General features: G+C 36.2%; 1 protein-coding gene across 4 annotated transcripts in view; it reads left to right on the top strand.

The window, feature by feature from the left end:
- Positions 1-23,112, top strand: part of LOC134537512 (period circadian protein) — a 60,044-nt gene that overhangs the window by 968 nt on the left and 35,964 nt on the right. For all 4 annotated transcript variants that reach the window (XM_063378020.1, XM_063378023.1, XM_063378021.1 and 1 more), the window contains exons 2-13: positions 629-715; positions 3,188-3,271; positions 7,537-7,742; positions 8,268-8,374; positions 9,439-9,640; positions 10,575-10,817; positions 11,358-11,543; positions 12,415-12,569; positions 12,826-12,948; positions 16,382-16,519; positions 19,480-19,601; positions 20,181-20,306. In XM_063378020.1, the coding sequence (XP_063234090.1) occupies positions 636-715; positions 3,188-3,271; positions 7,537-7,742; positions 8,268-8,374; positions 9,439-9,640; positions 10,575-10,817; positions 11,358-11,543; positions 12,415-12,569; positions 12,826-12,948; positions 16,382-16,519; positions 19,480-19,601; positions 20,181-20,306 (1,772 nt within the window). In that variant the 5' untranslated portion in view covers positions 629-635. The remainder of the gene's footprint in view (positions 1-628; positions 716-3,187; positions 3,272-7,536; positions 7,743-8,267; positions 8,375-9,438; positions 9,641-10,574; positions 10,818-11,357; positions 11,544-12,414; positions 12,570-12,825; positions 12,949-16,381; positions 16,520-19,479; positions 19,602-20,180; positions 20,307-23,112) is intronic.

Below are 23,112 nucleotides of genomic sequence, written 5' to 3'. Positions count from 1 at the left end.
TTATTAAAAGAAGAGGCTTACACAGCAATGATTCACCCCATGCTGGAGTATGCAGCAGCAGTATGGGACCATTTTACAGCTTTGCTTGAGGGGGTATTTGGAGGGGGTGCAGAGGAGTGCAGCTAGATGGGTGAAGGGTAAGTGGAGGAGAATTGATAGTGATTAAAAGGTTGAGTATAGTCCTACAGAGAAGATGAATGGTGTGGCAGAGCCTAAAGGACAGAAGGCAGAGGCTGGTGAGACTAGTTGTGATTGGTTGCTGCAACAAAAAAGTTATGGTAAATTAATGTTCAGTATAATTAAACACGAACTTGCTCTTCTCTTGTGACCACTAGGTATAGTCATTTCCACACACATCCAACATATTTCTTAGTACTTATATAATAGGGTCAGGCCACAGAATTTTTTTTTGTTACGGAATGACGGCACGTTAACAATTCAATCATTATATTTGATTATAAATATTAGTTAGGAAAATATTTGGCAAGAAAATGTAAGAACCAATCTGAATCCTTGCCTGTGCATGAAGTCACCATGTACCTACATTATTGTTTACTAATGCAGCAGCCTCCAACACTAAGTGATCATGCAGAACGAGTGATGAGTGCCTTCATTTTTTGTTTGCTAGCTTCGCCATGGAAGAGTCTGAAACCAGCGCAGCGCAAGTGTCAGATTCTGCATATTCCAACAGTTGTAACAGCAAATCCCAACGGAGGTGGGTTCATCCCAAACAGCACCCAAAGGTTTACATGTTATGGAGGTGATATCTTAAGTTAATAGATATTTAACAAAAAAAAAAATAAATTAAATATCAGAATGATAGTTTTTATACTCTGTAAATTGCAAAATTACAGTAAATTGCAGAATAGTCACATGATTAGGCATTAGAAAACTACATTACTATTATTCATAATCATAGATATATTTTATTAAACTATAGTGTTTTTATAGAAATAGCACAGTGTATGAAGATTAAATTGTAATTTAAAAAGCAGTTTATAGTGTCTCATTAATCTGTCATAGTAATATAAAATCACATACCGATTTGGTTTTTTTCTTGTAAGTACTTGTTATTAGTATGAATTAAGGTGTTTTTTTTTCCTGTAAATTTATTTTTATAGAGCTCTTGCGTTTGTTGTTTGGTCACAAATTATTTATTGAGTACGTTATTTTCGAGCTGAAAATGGTTGTTCAATTTATCATAGTATGAAGACTTGCATGACTTTGTACTCTCTTCTCTCTGTCAGAGCAAGGGAATACAATCTCTACACCCAGCTGGTATTATTAAAAACATTTTAAAATAAATTATAATTTTTTAAAAATTTTTTTCTCCAAAATACAGTAGAGTCTCACTAATCCGGACCCCGCTAGTCCGGACATCCGGTTAATCCGGACGGATCTAAAAAAAAATGATGAAAAATAATGTTGTGACAAAGGATAATAAGAAAATACATTTCTAAGAGAGGGTCCTCTTGCCCTCAGTTGCAGGGAGTCTTACCGCTAGTTTTCCGCTCATCGTCTGTTTTCCAAGAAACGACTCGCTCTATACCTGCGAGTGGTTTTGTTTTGTTCCCTCCAGTCAATGGTTACTCGTGCTGGTGATAGGTGCTTGTGAAAGTTATTTTTATTCGGTGCGAGTGTTGTATTGTGTGCACTTATTAAGAGCAACGTAATGGCTACTAAACGTAAGAAAGTGACTGTAACAATGGAGCAAAAACAAGTCTTATTTTCGTATTGATGCGGGTGAATCATTAACTAGAATCGCGCAAAATTTAGGAATGGGAAAACCAACTATTCCTGATTGGAAAAAAAATTTGAAAGAAATTTAAGATTTTTTTGCCAAAATGGTGAGTAAAGACAGTCTGGGTAACAGGAGCACGTTAAAAAATTGAAACTTTAGACGAGGCTTTGTACATCTGGTTTTGCCAACAAGGTGAAAAAGTCGTTCCGCTGTCGGGTGTAACATTACAAGCGTTCGCGCTCAAACTCAAAAAAAAATTAAATGTTAATTAATTGTAATTTTAATGTATTGTATTATTTATAAGTTACATACATGTGTACTTAGTTTTTTAAGTACTTTATAATAAAACACAGTTGATTTTTAAGCATAAAGATTTTTCTTTAGCCAATAAAACTTATTTTTGATACATTTTAAAGTTGATTACGGTTAATCCGGACTTTCGGTGATCGGGACAGGGTCCAATCCGTACAAATCCGGATTAGCGAGACTCTACTGTACCTGAGCTAGGCATTGATTTAAAATTCTTAAAAGGCAGCATCTCTTAAAAAAAGGAACACTTTCGAAGTGGATCAGTTACTAAATTAAAGGTAAATTCTCTTAACTTCATTTGGTAATTTATTTTACCCAAACTCCAACACAACTGAATACAGAATCAACTTAAAGGCTGTGAACCAATTTTACAATGTTCCTCAATCTTACTAAAATATACTGAATTACTTAAAAAAGCTACTAAAAATATTATGCATGAAAAATCTGATTTACTTAAAAACAAACCACCTGGTGTCAGGGGTTACTGAATCATAAACCAGTGTAGCTTTACAATAAAAACTCTCTTGACTACAAAGTTATAAGCAAATTAATTACAAAGATTATATATAACATAATAATTAAAACTTTAAAATCTTACTCATTATAACTGGGAGTCGTTCTTCTAGTTACAACCTTGTCCCCAATTTTATATCAGTAAGTACAGGGCCGGTAAAGAATCTTGTCAACACTTTTTTCTTGCAATTTTACTCCAGTAGTATATTAACTCCGTTCCAGTCCTTGCTTAACCAACTTGTGATGATTGTAAAAATTCTTGAAGTTTGAAATTATTTGTTACCTGATTTTTACCATTCTTGTTGTACCCGAAAGCTATATGTGTCCATGTAATCCACTATTCACTTTGACAAAGTCCTCATCGCGTTCCAGGCACTTGAGCCAATGTGTGACTAGTGCGGAAAAGAAAGTCATGGCCGCGGAGGCATTACTTTTCAATCAAACCTTGTATGATGTTTGGTTGGTTCAGCGTGAAAATGTCTTCTACCGTGTGTCGCCAAACCAGTTTACAAGCGATGCTGGCTCGGAAACGCACAGAACTGTTGCTGGATAACCAGAATTTCGCAGGTCTGATGAGACGGTCGTTGTGAGTATTTCTGTTCACGACAGCTGGTTGTGTTGCAGCAACAGCTCCAAGTATGGCACCAGCAACTCCAGTGGTAGTGGCAGCAGTGGGTACGGCGGCCATCCTTCCACTCACGGCAGCAGGTCAGTTACACTCTGTCATGGTCCGCCGTTTAGTGCGTTGCCTTTACTGGGATTGTAGACTGCTTAAGAAGTCCTCAACTGTGATGTTAAATGGAAATTCACTCTCTTTCTAATACACAATTTCTGCCACTAGCACTCTCCTTGTTTCGGTGTGCATTGTTGCCAGATATAGGCCACAGGGTACAAAAGTTATGGACACAACTTTGTAATGTTTCAGAAAAATTATTTTTCTACAAGGTTATAAAAAATTCTGAAAACAAAAAGTATTTTAATCTGAATTATTGTATGCTGTAAAGATAAATATGAAATGTTAATTTATGAAATTTTGCATCATCTTGTACTTCGTCAAAAGCATGATATTTTTACTTCTAAGGAGATAGATAGAACCTTAAGCTGCCATCTTGGTTTCAAGTGCCTTTGTCGACAACTTTTTATTTATTTACAGTTTAGTACTATCATTTTGGCTCTGTTCGAGCATAGTCATAAATAAATGGAATGCCTTAAATTTATAGAAAATGTTTGCTACAACTATAGAGCATCCCACTCTTAGATTGCAGTATGGAAGTAAATGGGCGCATTCTCTCTCTCTCTAACACACGCCGATTGCCGTTAGCACTGTCCTTGTTTCTTCGTGCGTTGTTGCCAAATATCAAACGAAATTTTAAATTTTAATTTTTGGACCAAGCTTTTTTTCATATTGTATAGAATCAAAATATGCATCAGGCAATGCTTATTTTGAATACTTAACAATATTTTAAGTGTCCGAAAAAATTAAAAAACATAACTTATTCGCTGCGAACTGTTTTGAAGTATTCCGATATGTTTCACATAAAAAAAAAAAACCTACATGTGTATTTCATTCAGATTTTTTTTATTAGTAAATTAATGCCTTAGGACGCCACCGAACAAATGTTAAGACAAAAACTGTACAGGTTTCACTTAAATAATTTTTTTAATATATTGAAATGCATTTTCTCACAAACTGACACATCAAAAAGTTGACCCGCGGAAATTTTTTTTTCTATTAAAGATAGATGGGGGACGAAAGCGAGAAAAATGTTAACAATGAATTGAATTAGTTTTTAAAAGCAGCGCCATCTCAATTGCTTCTACAGTTTCCGTGGAAATAGCTGTTAAAGATGTGTCTTATCAGTACAAGAGCGCGCGCTGCCGTCGTAAGAGAAAACAGGACCGTGTGTTTAGATAAGTGGGGTTCTGTCCTACAAGCAATTTCAAATACATGGCTTCCTTAGTCAACAAAAAATATTATAATTGATTCTTGAACATAATATTTAAAATGTATGAAATAAATACGAAGGAATTTAATAGCGATCATTGTACAAAATTTTGAATTATTTTTCTATCCTTCTCACCAAGCATCTTATCAAACATTGTTTTAGACAAAGTTTTGGAAAATAATTATGATATTATTACAAACAATTTAAACAGATTTGATAATGTGTCTACTAAGGCAGTTACGTTTTTTTGTCCGGTGAAAATTTTTTTCGAACCCATGCAGTTATGGCTGGTCGTATCAAAAATGTATTTAGAAAACATTTTTCGGCATTAGGTAATCCGAGTTATCATACGTTAAAACGGATTCGATATTATTCATATGGGAGTTGTTGCAATTTTTCTGTTTTTCAAAAAATCTTCCCCATTTCGAACCAATTGTTCGGATTTTTCCCATAACTTACTCGACCGAGAATTTCCATTACCGTATTTTATTTATCATTTTGGACATGACTTGTCCAAAAATACGGCATTTATCGGGCCCATGAAAATGTGATATATATATATATATATATATATATATATATATATATATATATATATATATATATATATATATATATATATATATATATATTAGAGATGGACGAGTTGAGGTTTTTTGGCGTCGAGTCGAGCCGAGTTTAGCAATTCATATTTCGAGTCGAGTCGAGTTCGAGTCACCAAATTTTTGAAGAGGTCGAGTCAGTTTGAGTTTCATAATTTTATAATTTTTTGCGTCGAATATGATAAATAAAATATAATTACACCCATTGATATAAAAATTGTGTATCCAAGATGCATCTGCATTATTTAAATATTTTAAATGATTAATTAGAAAATCATTATGTTATTTAAATATTTTAAATGATTAATTCAAATCATTATGTTATTTAAATATAAAAAACTAAGCTTTATTTCAACATGATTTCACAGTATCTTTAATGTAGCTATCCTAACCAAATCAACCGTCCACAATGTTTTAAAGTATTTATAATATAGCGAACCTAACCTAATTGACCATAGTTATCATGAGTTGTCCAAAATAAACATTCACGGACACACTGCAAACGAAAAATATGGCGGCGTACAAATAAATACCGTTGCGTTGTTTATGGTATTTCCTTTTATCAACACCGCCATATTTATTTACAATGAACAAAAAAAAAAACGAAGATGTAACGATCGGGAGTTTGGCTCTTTCGTCTGTGAAAAGAAGGCTTCCCGAGTTACGTAACTTTTTTTTTTCGATCCACTGGCAGATCCCCACATGAACAAACAGCTCAAGGCATATAGGCCTTGTCACATTGTCACATTCTCAATGTAAATACACTTTTCGCGGCAAGATTATTCGCCCGGAACTTGTTACAACTACAAGAATATCAATATGTTTTTAAATAAATATTTCATGCATTTGATTTGGCGATCAGTAACTGATTGCCAAATAAAATGCATGAGCGTTGTTATTATTATATTTTATTCAAACAAAAGGAAAGTAATTTTATCCTAAACGTTATTGACACGCAGCGCTGCGTAGCGGAGCACAGCTAAATTTAGTTCCAAAATGCAAGGCTGGCTGGCCTTACACGCAGCCATTTTCACGCATCACGGTTTGGTGTTATTTACTAAATATTACAATATAATTATTTTATGTTTTTATTTTTAGGTTACGGAAATATCTTGTTGATACGAGTTTTTATGAACGGGGCACGATAAACGTGATGATTATTAATACATGTGCGTTTTGCAACATATTTTTCTTCAGTGAAAATCCATTTGACGTATTTTGTAAACAAATGTGGTACCGTATTTGAAGTAAACACAGGATGAAAAACAAAATGAAAACAGTGCACGCTGTTTTCCAAGCCTTTTTTTAAATATATAAAATGGTCATGTGACATAATTTTGTCCTATAAACTGTCGCCACTATCGACAAAATCACGTTACGACGTCACGTTCATAAATGAAGGTAGGCCTAGGTTTGGTTGCACTTGTGCCTATTTTAGCGCCGTAGCACGGTACCTAGCAGGCAAGGTTAGGTTTGCACGGGATTTGTTTTGTTTAAAGGTCATTATCATTTCTTGCTGTATTAATGACTTGGCGAAAACGTTAAGACAACCTATAATAAAGTGCTATAATGTCACTATGCTGGTACTTAACTCGAAACGTGTTTCGAGTCTCGAACTTGATAAAATATGTGACTCTGTTTTCGAGTCGAGTCAATCTGACCCAACTCGGCTCGGCTCGACTCGATAAACCAAGACTCGACCCATCTCTAATATATATCATTATATAGGTATATATATGGGATTTTTAGAACAGAAAAGAAAACTATAAGAAAATTTCGTCTACAATAGGTAGTTTTTATTTGAAATTTACATAAAAGTGGCATTATTACAAATTTGTATGTGTAATAGTATAAAATATTATAAATTACGATATGATTTCTTAAAATACTTCTTGTTCTATCCAAATTACAAAGACACGCATCTCCTGAAATTCGTAATGTGTTAGAGATTTGGCAACAGCGCGCGCCATAAGCCGTGTACTGCAATCTAAGAGTGGGACGGGCTATAGTGTCTCACATTAAACAGTTAGCATGTAGTATTAAATTATTGTTTTCAGAATGATCTGCAACTGTAATTATACTCTCAATAGACAATATTGTATAGTTTTAAGAATATTGAAAAAATATTTACATTAATAAAAAGAATTAAAAAAAACTTATTTTATAATGGTGTATAAAATTATTAAGTCATATGATTAATTAGTGGAACACAATTAATATATATCACTGAATAGTATCACTCTTGCAAAAATATGTGTCATCTACACTGTACTACAAACCGAGAGTGAGACGCTGTGTAGCTGTGTTAGAGGTATTTTGGGAAAGTTCGTTTCTGAAAGTTGTCCGGCCGGGGTAAATGAGCCGCGATGCCCCGCGCGGACGCGTCGGCGAACGGGGTGGGACCGACGGAGTGTGACCGTTGCAGCGAGGACGTGTCGCAGCACCCCAAGGACAAGAAGAAGAAGAAGCAGCTGGTCGCGGGGACGGAGCAGGAGGGCTTGCCGGCGGAGGCCAGCGAGGGCAGCCGCAGCGTCCAGAGCATGCACGTGGCGCTGGGCTCGGCGGGGCTCGTGGGGCCCAACTCCCCCGGGCAGAACTGCAAGACCGTCCACACCCACTCCCTGCAGACAGGTACAACCCTCTTAGCAATGTAGCACTTTCCAGTGCTTGAACTTTTTTACCGATTTGACTCGTCAAGATGCATAAAGAAAATTAAATTTAAAAACCACTGAGGGATACACCCAATGCTCGAATTTGCTTAACCGAGCAAAAAAAGTTTCGGACTTTTTCGTGGTCCCAGCTTCTGTTCTGTTTGTTTTTTAAAGACAAGACGGCAACATTTTTGTTAAACGATTTCACGATTCGTAACGTTGATAAAATAATTCACAAACTCTTCATCAGCAGTAGAGAAAATTTTGTTTCTTATTATTTTCACTGTGGAAAATTCTGTTGATATTTGAAGTTTTGGTCAGGGAAAGTCAAAGAAAAGTTATGGATATTTGTGGACACCCTGTGACCTGCAAACTGCACTATACCCATGCAGTGATCATAGGAAAAGTGCTTTAAATAATTGACATGTTTTTTGCCACTCTTGTACAAGTGTTGCCCCACTGACGAGACACGGAGCAGCCACTGGCAGGGCACATGTTGGCTCAGGTGCTGGGAGCGCTGCAGACATCTCGAAGGGGGAGTCATCGCCGGCGGCCGAGGTCCCTGAGCCACCGCGCCCCGCCAGCGTGCCCGACACGCAAGCGTCCAAGGAGGTTAGTGGCACTGTGCCGCATAATAGCAAGATCATATTCGTTCCATTACAGTTAAAAGCCTTTCGAAAAGCATCCAGATTATTTTTTTTTTTTTTTGCTTGCATAATATGTAAACAATTTGGAAATTGATGTAAAAACACAATTGGTTGAACCCTTTTACCAGTTAATAAGCCCATAATATAGAAATTTTTTTTTCTCTCATTTTTAAAGATGGACGAGTCTGCAAATTTTCGGGTCGAGTCGAGGCTTGATGATTTGGTGTTCGTTAATTTAGCATTAGTATTATATTAAAGTTCGTATATGTATCCAGCGAGTGAGTTTTTTGTGTCAAGTGAATAAGTAAAATGTAACTTGTCAATCTTTCCTATTAATAATTTCTTTTAAAAATTATTTTACTAGATCTATTATTAGATGTGAAGGCCTTGTAAGTCAAGGGTAAATTGTGTGGTTAAATGAATTAAATGTGATATAATATTGATAATTGCTTAATCTCTGGTTTTTTTCTCATTTAAATTGATATTTACGCTACAGTTTCCCTAGACAGTAATTCTGAAGGAGAAAATCTTTACTGGAAAAAAATATTCTTCTTTTTTTTAAAATCTTTTATCATTTTTTCTAACAGCATTGTGATACATGAAATAGGTAAATTATCAGTAGTTCACCTTTTTACAGAGTTGTTAGATTAGCTTTATTACAAATGGTGAGAATGGTTGGCTGAGTTAGTTAGCTACATTAAAAAAAATAACTGAAAAATGTTTTTTTTTATGGTTAGTTAAAATTACATAAAATAGTACTTGGTTAATTTAAAGTAGGTACCGTATAAATTATATGTCACAGTATCTAAATGTAGCTATCCCACCTAACCAATTGTTCTTACAATTTCACACTATTTTTCATGATGTGAAGATGATTACGTTAATGACCATTGAATATTTGGCATAAGTGTTTGGAAATAAATCATTCCTATGCTGGAAAAGAAGTTAAAACTTATAATTCAGTGAACAACAATTTAAGATATTCTACAAATAAATACAATATAGGTAGTATGTTCTCGATGTGCGCAGGAAAAATTCTCGGCTGTAGTGTCCATGCACAATGGCACAATTCTGTGCACCTCTGCAAGCCTCACGGACGTGCTAGGATTCCCCAAGGACATGTGGTTGGGACGCTTCTTCATCGACTTTGTCCACCCCAAAGATCGGGCAGCATTCTCGGCGTTCATCACAGCCGGGGTTGCAGAAACGTTGGTTGGCACCAGTGGCACAGGTAAGGAATTTCTTTTTTCATGTCGTACTAAGTTTACGTGCTTGCATCTTGGTATACCACCTTGAAAGCTGTGCAACAATCTTGTCCTTTTGTGATCATGTTCACAAAAGTTGTCTTCTTTGTTATAAATTCTGAGTTTGAATTCTGGGCTACTCAAGAATATCTGTGTAGGTACACAGAAGACAGAATTACCAGTGAAATCATAATAAGAATGGCTGCTTTTTGTCTGACACTTTTAAAGTCCGGCATTTTTTTAGTGCATCATACACACATTATACATTAACATAAGCAGAATTTGTCTGTCAGTATTTTTGAGACGTTTTACCTTTCTGTTCATTGATCCTAAAGTTAATTTATGCACATTTAGGAACTCCACAAAAAGCTGTGTTAAATGAACCAAAAGTAGTTTTAAAAATTTGGTGGTAAAACAAAAACCCATTGCAAAAAGATAGTGAAATATAAAAGCAGTGCGAAAATACGGTGTAAAAAGTTTATGTTATTTATAAAAGTTGGTACCAAAAATTAATTTTTACCTTTATTTCTTCCAAATTTTTGGGCTTAAGATGTGTAGGTAATAAATTTACATCTTAAAAGTTAAATAGCAATCACTGGATAATCTTGTCATAGTCGGTGCTTGACCGTGTGAAAACCTAACTCCTTTCGGCTGCCTTTTCCCGGATCATGAACTTGAGTTACAGGCTTGACTCTGTGTACTTAACGTCCTACGGATTTATTCGAATGAGACTTCAACCTGAGTTCCCTCATTCACTCTCACATGTATACAGACACTTATCCACACACACACTCACTTTATTCATCATATAGCTTGTTTCACCAAATTTGGGTTAGTACCTTGGGTTTCGGGAACCAGTAAAGTGAACATTTAAATTTGAAGTTTGTTGGCTAATGTCCAGTGTTTTTTTTTTGTACCCAGCGAGCACGGCACAGAACAAGGAGTCGTTCTTCTGCGGCCTGCGCAAGTACCGCGGCCTCAAGTCCAACGGCTACTGCGTGACGCAGCGCGAGGTCACATACCGCCCGTTCCAGCTGTCGCTGGCGTTCATGGAGTCGGGGGCCGCGGATAGGACGACGCTGTCGCCGGGCGCTGGCCCCAGGGAGGCGTCCCAGGAGATATTCCTCCTGGTCACGGCCTCCGTCGTGCATTCTGCGTACAAGGGTGAGTGCACAACGCTGTGGGCTGGTCAACACTGCTGCAATTACATTTCATATTGTACTGAATATCTCTTTAATGTTTGGCAGGTTGTGCGTTTTTTCTTCAAAATTTAATTGGTTCGAAAAGCATTTCTGTAGGTTTTTAGTAAACATAACATTATAAGCAAATATAAATTATTTAATTAAAATACAGTATCTCAGCAGTGCGTGTACAACTCAATGATCTGCATCGTTAGGCTACATCTGACGTCCCCAGCCAACCAGCCTGTCTAGCACCAGTAAAAAATAAAAATAATAATAATAAAAACAATTGTAAGATATCTGGCTGGCTCAAAATTGGTGTAGCTTGCATATACATAAACAATCAAAGTTTGATTGAATGTTGAAAAAAAAAATTCAATTCCTGAAATTAATGTTACTGTCGATGATTGATTACTGAAATAACGTCTCTTACTATTTTTATTTATCCTAGACTGCAGTGGTCTCTCGGGACAAGCTGTGCACAGCTGGAAGCACGGGTATCCAATCGAGTGTGGTTGTGCAGTTCCAGATGAGGAGTACGTGTCGTCCAAGTTCGTGACGCGCCACTCGGCGGGTTGTGTCATGAACCACGTGGATGCGGAGGCGGTCCGCTACCTGGGGTACCTGCCCCAGGACATGTTGAACCGCAGCGTGTTCGACTTCTACCACCCGGAGGACCTGCCCTTCTTCAAGGACGTGTACAGGGAAGGTAGGTTGGCGCCCTTGCCACAAGGCGTGTGTGTCATCCTCCGGGCCTTCTGAGGTCTCGGTCATGAGTCCGGTCTTGGTTTGTTGAAGGCCAGCAGAATCCTCAAGCCCTCAAACGCCATCGAATCTTTAGCATGTGAAAGATTGGAGATTCGATGAAACAGATTTGAAGCAAAATATATTGGAGGAAATGTACGTTCATCCCTCGATGAAATGCCCTAATTCGTTCCCAGGAAAAAAAAGAGTGCTTATCAAAACAGCACTAATCTAATTAATTTTTCCATAGGAGTGTGTGTTAATCAAAATAATTTGTTTTCCAATCAAGTAAGTGTGTGTGTGCTTGCTGACTACCATTTTAATCAAGCCACTACACTTGAAGTATGAAGAATGAAAATTTACCTAGTAAACTTCAGAGGTTATCAGGGGTGAATTTTTTGTTTACTTCATTTTTTCTATTTATTTTCTTCTAATCTTTTTCTTCAAATATCTAATCCTTAGAATAAGGATTTTATGGTATTTGAAGATTTGATTGGCTAATCCCTAGATTTAATTGAACAAGTATTCACTATCAATAAAAAAAATAACACTATCTAATGTTTATACTAAGTTAAAAAAAATTAGCAAATTATTCAATAGAACATAAATTATGAATGAGTAGTTTCATGATTGTATTTTATCCTTCGCACTCCTTTCAATTTTAACTAGAGGGTTTTTTCTTTCGTTCCATTTTTGGTATTGGTCATGTATCAACAATATTGAGGTAGTGTCTTTTTAAATGTTTAATCCGTTGTCGCATGGTGCACATTGTATGCTATATTTTCCCCACACAAAATGTCAAGATACAGTATGTATGAAACGTTTTGTGATTTCAGTGATGAAGAAGCAAGGCCTACCATTCTGCAGTCAGCCATACCGTTTTCGTGCCCAGAATGGTGGTTACCTGCTACTGGAGACGGAGTGGTCGAGCTTCGTCAACCCGTGGTCCAAGAAGATGGAGTTGGTGATTGGTCAGCACCGAGTGGTCAAGGTATATTCATAACATATTAGTCATAATCAGTGGCAGGAATACAACACGTAGTGCATTTGTGCTTAAACCTAGTGACGTTTGATGTGGATGGGCAGAGACTCGAAAATTTGAGCTGAGTTGAGCATGTAACTATTGCTTGATTCGAAAGTTGAGTTTTTTATACTCTACAGGACGAAACTCAATGATCTTTATTTTATATAACTCGTTGACATGTGGACTTCCCAACGTAATCTTATGTTTATATTTTTGATTTCAGGGGCCACCCAATCCAGATGTTTTTTCATTTTTGAAGGAAGGTGATGAGTTTCCACAGATGGTGGAAGAAGTGGTTAACAAGAGCAAAGTTTGTCAGGAAGAAATCATGTCTTTGTTGAAAGAGGTTTGTGTTTATTGTCTGGAAACTAATGCTTTCTGTTAATCATTGGCTACTTTTATGATAATTGCTTTGCAAAGTAGTGCATACTCTTGAAAGACTGAGATTGTTACTTGTACACAGGTGTCTGTATATATGTTTGTTTGAATGTGTGTTTATTATTATTATTATTATTTTTTTGTTGTTGTGTGTTTGGGTGTGAATTTTTGTGTGTGTGGGTTTGGGTGTGTTTTGTGTTTTATTTTTTGTGTGTGTATATATTAGAGGGAGTGAGAGAGATATGGAAAGATGGAGAGATGGATGGAGAGAGATATGGAGAGATGGATTGAGAGGGAGAGAGATGGATGGAGAGGGAGGTAGAGGGAAATGGATGAAGAGAGAGATGGATGGAGATAGATATATATGGGGAGAGAGATGGAGAGGAAGGGAGAGAGAAATGGATGAAGAGAGAGATGTATTGAGAGAGAGGGATGGATGTGGCAAGAGAGAGATGGAGAGTGAGGGAGAGAGGTGGATGGAGATGAATATAGAGAGGGAGGGAGAGAAATGGATGGATGGATGCCATGTCAAAATAAATGTGCTATGAGCTGCAAGCAGAATTGTTATATAGTGGGAATGTTTCGAAATGCCCAAAATGCCTTACTCATTCGGAAAACTATTATAATATTGGTTGAAAACTGCTTGTGACAGTTAACAATCAAACATTTTTAAACAATTTTTCTCATATTTTTCAAAGCATGACTTTGGTATAAAAAAAACAATTATTTTAACAACTTATATTTTTTTCAACATTTAAAAGTGAAAAGGTGATATATCTTAAATATTTACATTTACTGGCTTACTATGCATACTTCCCATGTTCGTCCATAGTCCAAGCCATTTTCCCCCTCCATGCATGATCCCACCCCTGCTTATGCTTCATAAGTATCTGGTAATCTAGAACAGTCTTGCTTCTTTATCAACATGGCACACAAACTAGCGCTACTAAGTTGTCACTCAGCAGCCAAAGTCACCACGCATGAGAGCTTAGTTTGTGGGTCACCCCCTGCCGACACAGCTACTACAGTACAAAGAAAGATAAACCATCAAGCAGGCAGGAATTGTGACGGCTGTCACATTCCTCGTCCCCCTTGAAGCAGAATTGGAGAGAGTGAAGAATCCTAGAAGAGTCAAGAGTGTTTCTGAAATGGTCATAACAAGGACCCTGTTCATCTTTCCCTAGAAAACACCAATTTTTGCCTCTTAAATCAGTACCCTACAGCCAAATAAGGTAAAACAGAGACAATAAGGAGATACAAGCACAGAAGTGATGTGGGACTATTATCTGAATGACAAAGAGTGACAAATAATAGGAATATTTATTTATTTTATTAATTTTGTTACATCCCACCAACAGTCTAGGGACTTTAGCAGTGGCCAGGACATGCAAACAATGCATACAAACAAACATTATAACTGTTGCATTCTTTGATTCCACCGATTCTACCTGGAATCTGAACCGTTGATTCACAAGCTGTTAGAAATCATATCATATTTAAAAAGATAGGTTGTAATAACTGTACATAATTTGGATGTAAAATAAATTCACATAAATTAAGTGATTCTTGCCACAATTGCCGTATTTTCCGGCCAGTAACCTGACAATGTTTGCGCTTGTCAAACACCAGCATACAAAAGACATGGTACATTATTTGAAGGTTAGAACACAACTGAAATCACCTATATGTTTCGTAACAAATGTACTAACCAGGTAAAGTTAGATTTCTGTACTTGCGGGAAAACGTAACATCATTACAGTATTATTAACTTTATTTCATAAATACAATTTTAATTCTTAAATGTAATATATTTCACTTCCAAAGTCGACAAGCAATCATGGTGCCATGATGAAGTCAATAATTTAAAGCAGGCTGGCCAACCATTTTGTTCATTAACATTTTATTTTTATAGTTCTTCGCATACAAAATGATTTCTCGTTATATTTTAGATACGTTTGCATAAATATTTTTTGCTTAAAAGAAAATACGTGTAGTTGGATTAATTGGATTTATGTGTACATGAAGTCATTTAATTAAATGTCCAAGATTTGTTCTTAACATGTTGCTGCTCGTCTGTAAACAAATTTTTGTACAAATTGCACTGTTTTTACGTTCGTGTTGTTCCATTTGCAGTGAACATGATAGCTTGCATTATTAATTTTTTTTATTTATTTTAAGTTTGTAGTATGACCACCAACTGCGGAGGGCTTTAGCAGTGGGCACGACATATAGACAGGTACAAAAATGAAAATAAGATGATACAAAAATATAACAAGAACAAAAATGGTCACAGCAATTACCTGGACACTCTTCCTTGTTGGCACCAAAGTAGGCACTGCAGGTTGGCAATTGGCAGTTCGCCAATACAGGCAGGTAAGCATAGCAGGTACTTACAGTGACCAACAACAAGACTAGTGCAACAGAAACCTGACACACACAATAGAATATAAAAACATAAAAATTAAGGAACCATTAAATATAACATTAATAATAATAAATCACTAAAAGGAAAACTATAATGAAAAACTCTCATGGCAGAAAATACCTGCAACTCCAGTCACTTTAGTCACAGCCCACCTATAAGAAAGCAACCAATTATAAAACATTTCATTACAGAAAAACTTCCAGAAGTCCTTGCATGTTTCATAGAATTACATTTTTTTTTAATTCGCTTTTACTGTCTTGTTCTATTAAAATGATAATCTCTCTGGTAAAGTGAGTTCTGCTTACCCATCATAAGAATTTATACAGAAAGTGCCAAACTATCACACATTTACTTTACCATAACACTATGTTACATTCTAGAAAACTTCTAAATGTACATAAATGCAAAAAATAAGCATAAAAACAATATTTAAAGTAAATGTAGTACTGAAAAATACATTTACACATATAGTAACCCAGCAAAAAATGTGACAAACAAAAAAAATTGATTTTCTTAATAAAATAACTAATTTTCAAATTTAAATTCCAAGAACTTGATGAGTGGTAAAAAAAAATTACAAATACACAACTAGGTCATTAACACCTGGAATTATAAAAGTTGCTTATACACCTGAAAATATAATAATTATTCCTTTCACAAATTTCTTAAAATATTTGAAGAGGGCATATACTGCAGTGTCACATACTAGCCATTATAGCTATATCACATTCCTGTAAAAAAAAAAACAGGTCTTCTCACAAGCGGCGAACCTTGAGAAAATTTGTAGCAGGAATTTACTTTCCAAGAAAATTTTCCAATCTTAGTTTTCGCACAAGCCACACCACTACTCTCACTAATGCCTTCCCATCTTATAGAGGAAATCTCATCGCTGATTGTGACCGCAATCAGGAGGGATGTCATGCCATCATGTCACCAGTGCAGTGTTTGATAGTTGTCGTCACTTGGTGCTGACCAGACGGTGTCGCGCTCCGCGGTGGAAGTCAAGCAGCAGGTGACGAAGCGCTGCAAGGAGCTGGCGACCTTCATGGAGTCCCTCGTCGGGGAGAAGTCGAAATTGAACATTGTGCTGCCCCAGGAGGAGCAGAGCATATCGGTGAGCTCTTTCATCGGACGGCTTCTGCTGAGGGGAAGTCTACAACTCACGTAGTTTCGGTTCCCTGCAAGAATTTCCGAAGTTTTGCGTTTTGGCATTAACGCCACTTCAGCCGCTAAATCAGAAGTTTCCAATGAAAACAAGCATGTTGTGACTAACCTAACCCTTCGATTTTTTTTAAAATTTCAATTTTTGAGACAAATCCAAAGTGGTAGGGAACCGAAACTACGTGAGTTGTAGGCTTCCCTCTGCTGACACGGGACACAAATGTAACTACACTTGACCTCTTTGCATGGTCCAGCATCAAGATTACTTACTCTACCTGCTTTAGCTCCAGAATATCTGAATTTAAGTCATTTTGGTATTTATTAATACGAATATGACGTGAAATGTTTAGGTTCTCGTTGTGAAATGTTGATTTGATCATTTCAACTTGCAGTCATAATGAAAAAATATGAAAACTGGTTTACGGTCCGTGTCCTCGGAGAGACATTATGTTGGCATTAAGGTACAGTAGTTACAGACTTAAAAAACACCAGGTTTTACTTCCAAAAATCAGGCAGGGAGTTTATCCAGTAAAGATTGAAAGGTGATGTAAGGAAGTTTACCCAGAAAACATCAAGAAAGGAAATGTTTCCATAGATTGGATTTTGGAACATTATTTGGAATCTTAAGAGACTTTATACCTGTTTGTACTATGGTTTAAACTGCATTATTAACCAAAACCGGTTTTTTGATCCATTTACAGTGAAACCCCTTATTTACGTTACCGTAATTTACGTTTTCCCGTTATTTGCACTATATTCTTCAGGTCCCGTTTAGTTCCCATATAGTCCAATACAATACTTTCCCGCGAATTACGTCTCAAAAATCGAATCCATCCCGCTATTTACGTCACGTAACAACCATAAACAACCAGAAAATACCGTGGAGCTAGTAGGCAATGAACATTTTAAATCGCAAAATATACATATTTTATAAAATGAAAAGTTGCTTTTATTTCTAAACATGTAATAATTTAAGCCTAGGCGTGTAAAAGTACGAGTAATTATAGCAGGAGACAATCTAAAATGCACGAGGGAAAAACGTAAACTCACGAATGTACAAACATGGCTGCTTGTAAGTTCTGATACTGTATTTATGTCACAACTTAGCCGAAATACTGGTACGAGACATAAACTTCACAAGATAAAATGAGCGGAGTCTTGGTAACTGTTTTATACGTCTTTTATAATTTTGGAAGTATTGTACAGTTGACGCATATTTTTTAAACTAACCATTTATTTCTGGGGATCGTAAATAATTATTGGTATCAAGACATCACGATAAATGTAAACTTGAACATGTCACTGCAGCGAGAAAACTGGTGCGTTACCAATAAACTGGTATTAGAACTGGATAAAATTGGTACACGGGAGGTGGAGCTTATATTTTTTTCCGCTAAGCTCGCATCTATTGGTTGGTTGCTGATGGCAGGTCATGAGTCTGGGCGGAGCATAGAGTGCGCATGCGCCGCCGCGTCGTTACAGCAGCTGACCGAGTACAATGACCTTTCTCCGCGTACGGCGCGCTTTTGACGGTAAATTTTCATCAATTTGCGGCCTTTTTTTTTTTTTTTAATTTTTACTGTGAGCAATGAGTATGTAGCCCGTATTTGATATAAACCCTGCCGGTTGCAACTGTATTTATAATTTGGAGAGGCAAATAATCTCCTTGAACAGTCAAAAAAGCAAGCAGAAGAAAATTTCAAATTTTTTTGTTAGGAAGTAATCAGAAAAACATTTTGGCTTTCATTCTTTTTTTATTTTTGTCATATGTGGTAAATTAATAATTGATTAAATACTAAAGTAAAATTTGTTGTTAGTGTGTTTGTACCTGCATTATAGTATGTGCTATTAAACAAAAGGAAAAAAAATTCTAAATAAGGTACCAGACAGAAGCAGGGTTGTTAGACGTACCATTTTCATGGTACTTGTATCATAATTGGACCTAGTGTACCATGTACCATGGCGAGGTCGTCATGGTACGCAAATGTACCATAATCTGACTATCCATCAGGTTTCTGGCGATTATTTTTGTATATTATATTCGCCATATCGGCTTCCTTGTAGATAAAATGTGCCCAGTGTATATTCTAATTTCGTAGTGTCGCCTGTTCACACGCCTGCTTACTTATCTGTAATATAATACTCCCACTGGGCTGCCGGGACTGTCAGATCATATGACGGCAGTTCCCGCGTTGCTCAAATCTTAAAGGGAAGGGGGAAGGAAACGCGGGAAAGCTTATCACACTGAACATGAAACGAATTACAGTACATTGTTGATTGTTTTCAGTGGTTAGTTACCTCGCCTCGCCGGTTGAGTGATATCTGTTCCGTAATAATATACTCCTTTTTATACTTTTCCCTTTATTTACACTTTCCCGCATTTTACACTTTTTTACTTTGTCCCCATGAAAAGTGCAAATAAGGGGTTTTGCTGTATTATACTAGTGCTCAGTGATCATAGCAGTATAATTGTAACCATTTTTCAACTACCTTTGATAATTCTGCATGATTGATGACTTGGGGTTCAGAAGCGATACTGATAGAAGAGTTCCACATTTGGTTTGGTCACTGGCATCTATAAAAATATGCTTAACTTGTCAGGTGAAAAATATGGATAATGGCAACTAAGGAAAAGCTAAGGGTATCAAGGTTATGTCCATTATCAAATTTAAAACATTATGTCCTTGCCTAATATACCGCAAAAATTTTTGGGAGAGCAGGCAAATATTTTGTTGCTTTGTAAAGTACAGCTTATTTTTGTAATTCCCACTCTATGATACTATTAGATTTGTTGAGTTTGATTGTACAACAGTAAACTCTTATGTTAGAACAGTTGTTACCTTGTTATTGTAGATTAGCTAAGAACACCTACCAATTATTATAAAATATTACTAAAAGCAGTTATTTTCCTAGGAACACAGTTCTGAAGTCATGCTGGGCGAAATATCTCCACATCATGACTACTGCGACAGCAAGTCTTCCACGGAGACTCCACCTAGCTACAACCAACTCAACTACAATGACAACATTCAGAGGTAGTGTTTTGGTTTGTCAGCTGTACCACCAAACAAACTCAAATATAGTACAGTTGCAGATAGGCCTCAGAAAAACCTGTGAAGGCTGCTTACAATCTGTTAAAGGGGCCCGCCTCATCAGGGGTGTATGTGTGTTAGTGAGGCGGTTTGATAAGCGCGACGCTCGCGGGTGCTTCTAGCGCGGTGTCTCCTCTGGACTGGCGCACAGTCTTCTCGTCGTCACAGGATAACTGTGAAATTTGAGCGGTGACCGTAACATTATATGGCGGAGAAATGAAGATAAAGGTGTAATGCAAGTCCCTTACGTGCTTTCAAGAATCTGTACTGGTTGTTTAATTACTCTGAAAATATGTGTTATAGCCATTTTAACTCTTCTAGAAAAACAGTTTAAAAACTTAAACCAATATCAAAAGTACTTTTTGGCCCTCAGCCAACTTGTAAATGCTTTTCGTAAACAGACCCCACCCCGATATTTTGAGTAGTTTTGAAATCACGTTGTTTTTTCTGAAGCTCTGCACACCGCATGTGTGCCCGAGAAGGCGGAGCCCTTAAGTGGTTCCTCTTGTTCTCTGGCCACAGGTTCTTCGAGAGCCGGCCGAAGACCACGTTGTCAGACGAGTCTGCAGAGTCAAAGCTGGAGATGAACAGGTCGCCCATCAGCACGGACGAAGAGAGCAAGTGCGTGCAGTCCACAGTCGTGCCGAGGTAAGGATGCAGTCACTGCTTCTGCAAATCCTATTTTTGTTTTGTCAAGTTTTGGATCAAATATCGAATTAATCATGAATATCGAAGTATTGCATGTTTTTTTTGAAGTTTTTCAACTTCCTCTTATCAATATATTTAGTATTTTTTTATGTACAGTGTCTTACCACAAATTTTTGCAGCAGTTGATCAACTTTTTTGTGCTTGGTGTGTACTTATTACATATGTTTCATCTTTAATGACAATAAAGATGGAATCCACTATTTTTAATGATGAACTTTGCAATTTTATAACACCATAAAATCTTGGCTCTACTAATTAAAAGTCCTCATGCCAAATTATTGGACCAGCTAGCCATTTGGTGATCTCTGCCTGAAAATTCCCATCATTCTGAGCGCCATTGATTGTATGTATTGGTGACCACAGCATTATAACAATAATTAAGTATCTGCAGGGTCAGTTAAATTGTATAAAATGAAGCCATGCATGCAATTTGGATTTACAGAATGCTGGTACGTATTCATACAGTGCCTTGGTATTTGGGACTGCATTGATTGTGCATGTAATTAGCTTCTTTCTGGGAAACACATTTTTTTATTAACACTTTCTTTGAATTAGGTTGTAAATAATTTGGTCTAAAATTTGAGCAAATTGGGTTTTCTACTGCATTAGCTACTGCATATGTACTGAACCGTATCAAACTGCATGTTAGTGAACCAGAGGTCTAATAAATTTTTTGTAGGTTGTACAAAGTTTAAAAAAAAAAACCTATACTTGAGTTAAAATTAATTAGGGTCTGAGCTTTGGTTTTTATAGTTTGAGAAATATTAAATTAAAATTATGTGTGTTTACCCAGTCAACACCTGAAATATTAAAGTCACCCATTATAAGAATATAATCTTGATAGTTTGCAAATTTATCAGTCAAATTCTCAAAGTAGGAATCTTAAGTTGAAGTCATGGTTTGAGGGGGAATATAAATGTTTCCAAAAGTTAAAAGTTTGAATTATGCAATTTTTATTTTCACCCACACCTTGATAATCAAAACTTAGAGGTAGTACTGATTTAAATTTTTGTTTATTGACAGAAATCTGTATTCCTCCACCTCTGTCCATTAGTATCAAATTTGGATTTCTGTCTGTTTTAAAAATATAATTTCCATTAAAGTAGTGTGTGTTTATATTGTACTGATCTAACCATGATTCTGTAAGACAAATGATATCGTAATCTTAATGTGACACGTTATCAAAAAATTTTATCATTTAGTTCTTGAACATTTAATATTTTGATAAAAAATATCACAGACACACGTACACGCGCAAGACAAACAGGTACAAGGTGCTCCTCCAGGCACTGAAGTAAACGATAAAAGAACCTAGTTTACTGCAGCTTTGAAGGATTTGTGATATCATTAAGATTAGAAGTTTGACTTCTGTCTTGATCATAACCGAATATTGGTTCATTGTGGAATCTCTCAGAAAACTCGGATATCAAGCAGCTAGAGGGCCAAAACACAGTATTATTTAGCGTACCATAGTGTCCATAGTCTTTCTCGTGAAGTAAATTGATGCGTAAGTATATTTGGTATTCAGCTTGACTACTTGAAGGTAAGATATGTTTAGTTCACTGTTTACGTAAGATGTGATGTCATGTTCAGAGACGATAGGGTTGAATCTGGAAACATACAGGACCTTAGATTTACGTTGCCAGGGGCTGGACACAGTTTTCAAGGTAGAGGTGGTTCTAACTTCAATTTGCATTTCTCTCTTTTTCCAGTATGCTGATGATTTTTGAGTTACTTTTAGATTTTTTTTGGCAGTACCTTACTTCTATGAATCCTTCCTTGTCTTGCTGGGGTTTTGCGTTGTTTGCCGCTGGAGTATTGATCTGAGCTGACAGTACTTTGGGCTGGCAGACTTTGTACACCCCTGAAGCTCTGTTGACACTGTTGATGATGTCACTTGGACTTTGTTCACTGACCTCCTTACCACTATTTGTTGTGCGACTTGGCTGTTGGTCACTTGGTCAAGAGATGTTTGTTTGAAGGGTAAGAGCACTGTAGCTTCTGAAGAGATCCAAGCAATCACAAACCCACCCAGGATTGTCTTTTATGTATTTGCTCTATAAGTCTGTACTAGTGGTTTTGAAAAAAAAACATTTTTGGTGAACATTTTGTATTACGTTACTGATTTCAACTTAAAATATGACAAATAATCTTTACTCTTATCAATATTATCAGCTTAGTACTTGAAATTGTAAGTTTTATCCATGATTTGACCCTCTTCAGGGAAGGAGAGAGATGTTTTGAGAGGAAGAATTTAAATACATGAATTTAATTTATACAATTTTATTTGTCACCATCAAAATTCCTTTAATAGGACAACCTTGATGGTTGTGTGGCCTAATTTTATCATAGGTATATATTCTATAGTCATTAATATAATATGTAATTAATTCCTGGGCCTGTTTTGACACTTTATTTAAAATGTAAAATGCTTTGTATGTTTTAGAGTTAAATGTTTGTGATAATATTCTTCATTAAAGTGGATTTTTGTGATCAATAAATTTAATTTATATTGATGTCAACATTGACAAAATGGGATTCAGTAAAGTAGTGGGATTGAGTATACATGTTTATGAAGATGCACTTTTATGGAGTGAAGAGTGATCTTATTAATTCATTTTTTTGGTGTGTGTTTTTGTTTGTGTTCGTTTTGTGTGTCTGTTTTGTGTGTGTGTGTGTGTGTGTGTGAACATGCATGTGTGCGTGTAATAATTATAAATAAAATTTTAATTGTAATAGTTTTATG

This window comes from Bacillus rossius, chromosome 12 (assembly GCF_032445375.1).
Source record: "Bacillus rossius redtenbacheri isolate Brsri chromosome 12, Brsri_v3, whole genome shotgun sequence".
In the NCBI taxonomy this organism is placed as follows: Eukaryota; Metazoa; Arthropoda; class Insecta; order Phasmatodea; family Bacillidae; genus Bacillus; species Bacillus rossius.
Note: the sequence above shows the minus strand (reverse complement) of the source record. Positions and strands in the feature narration are given on the sequence as shown.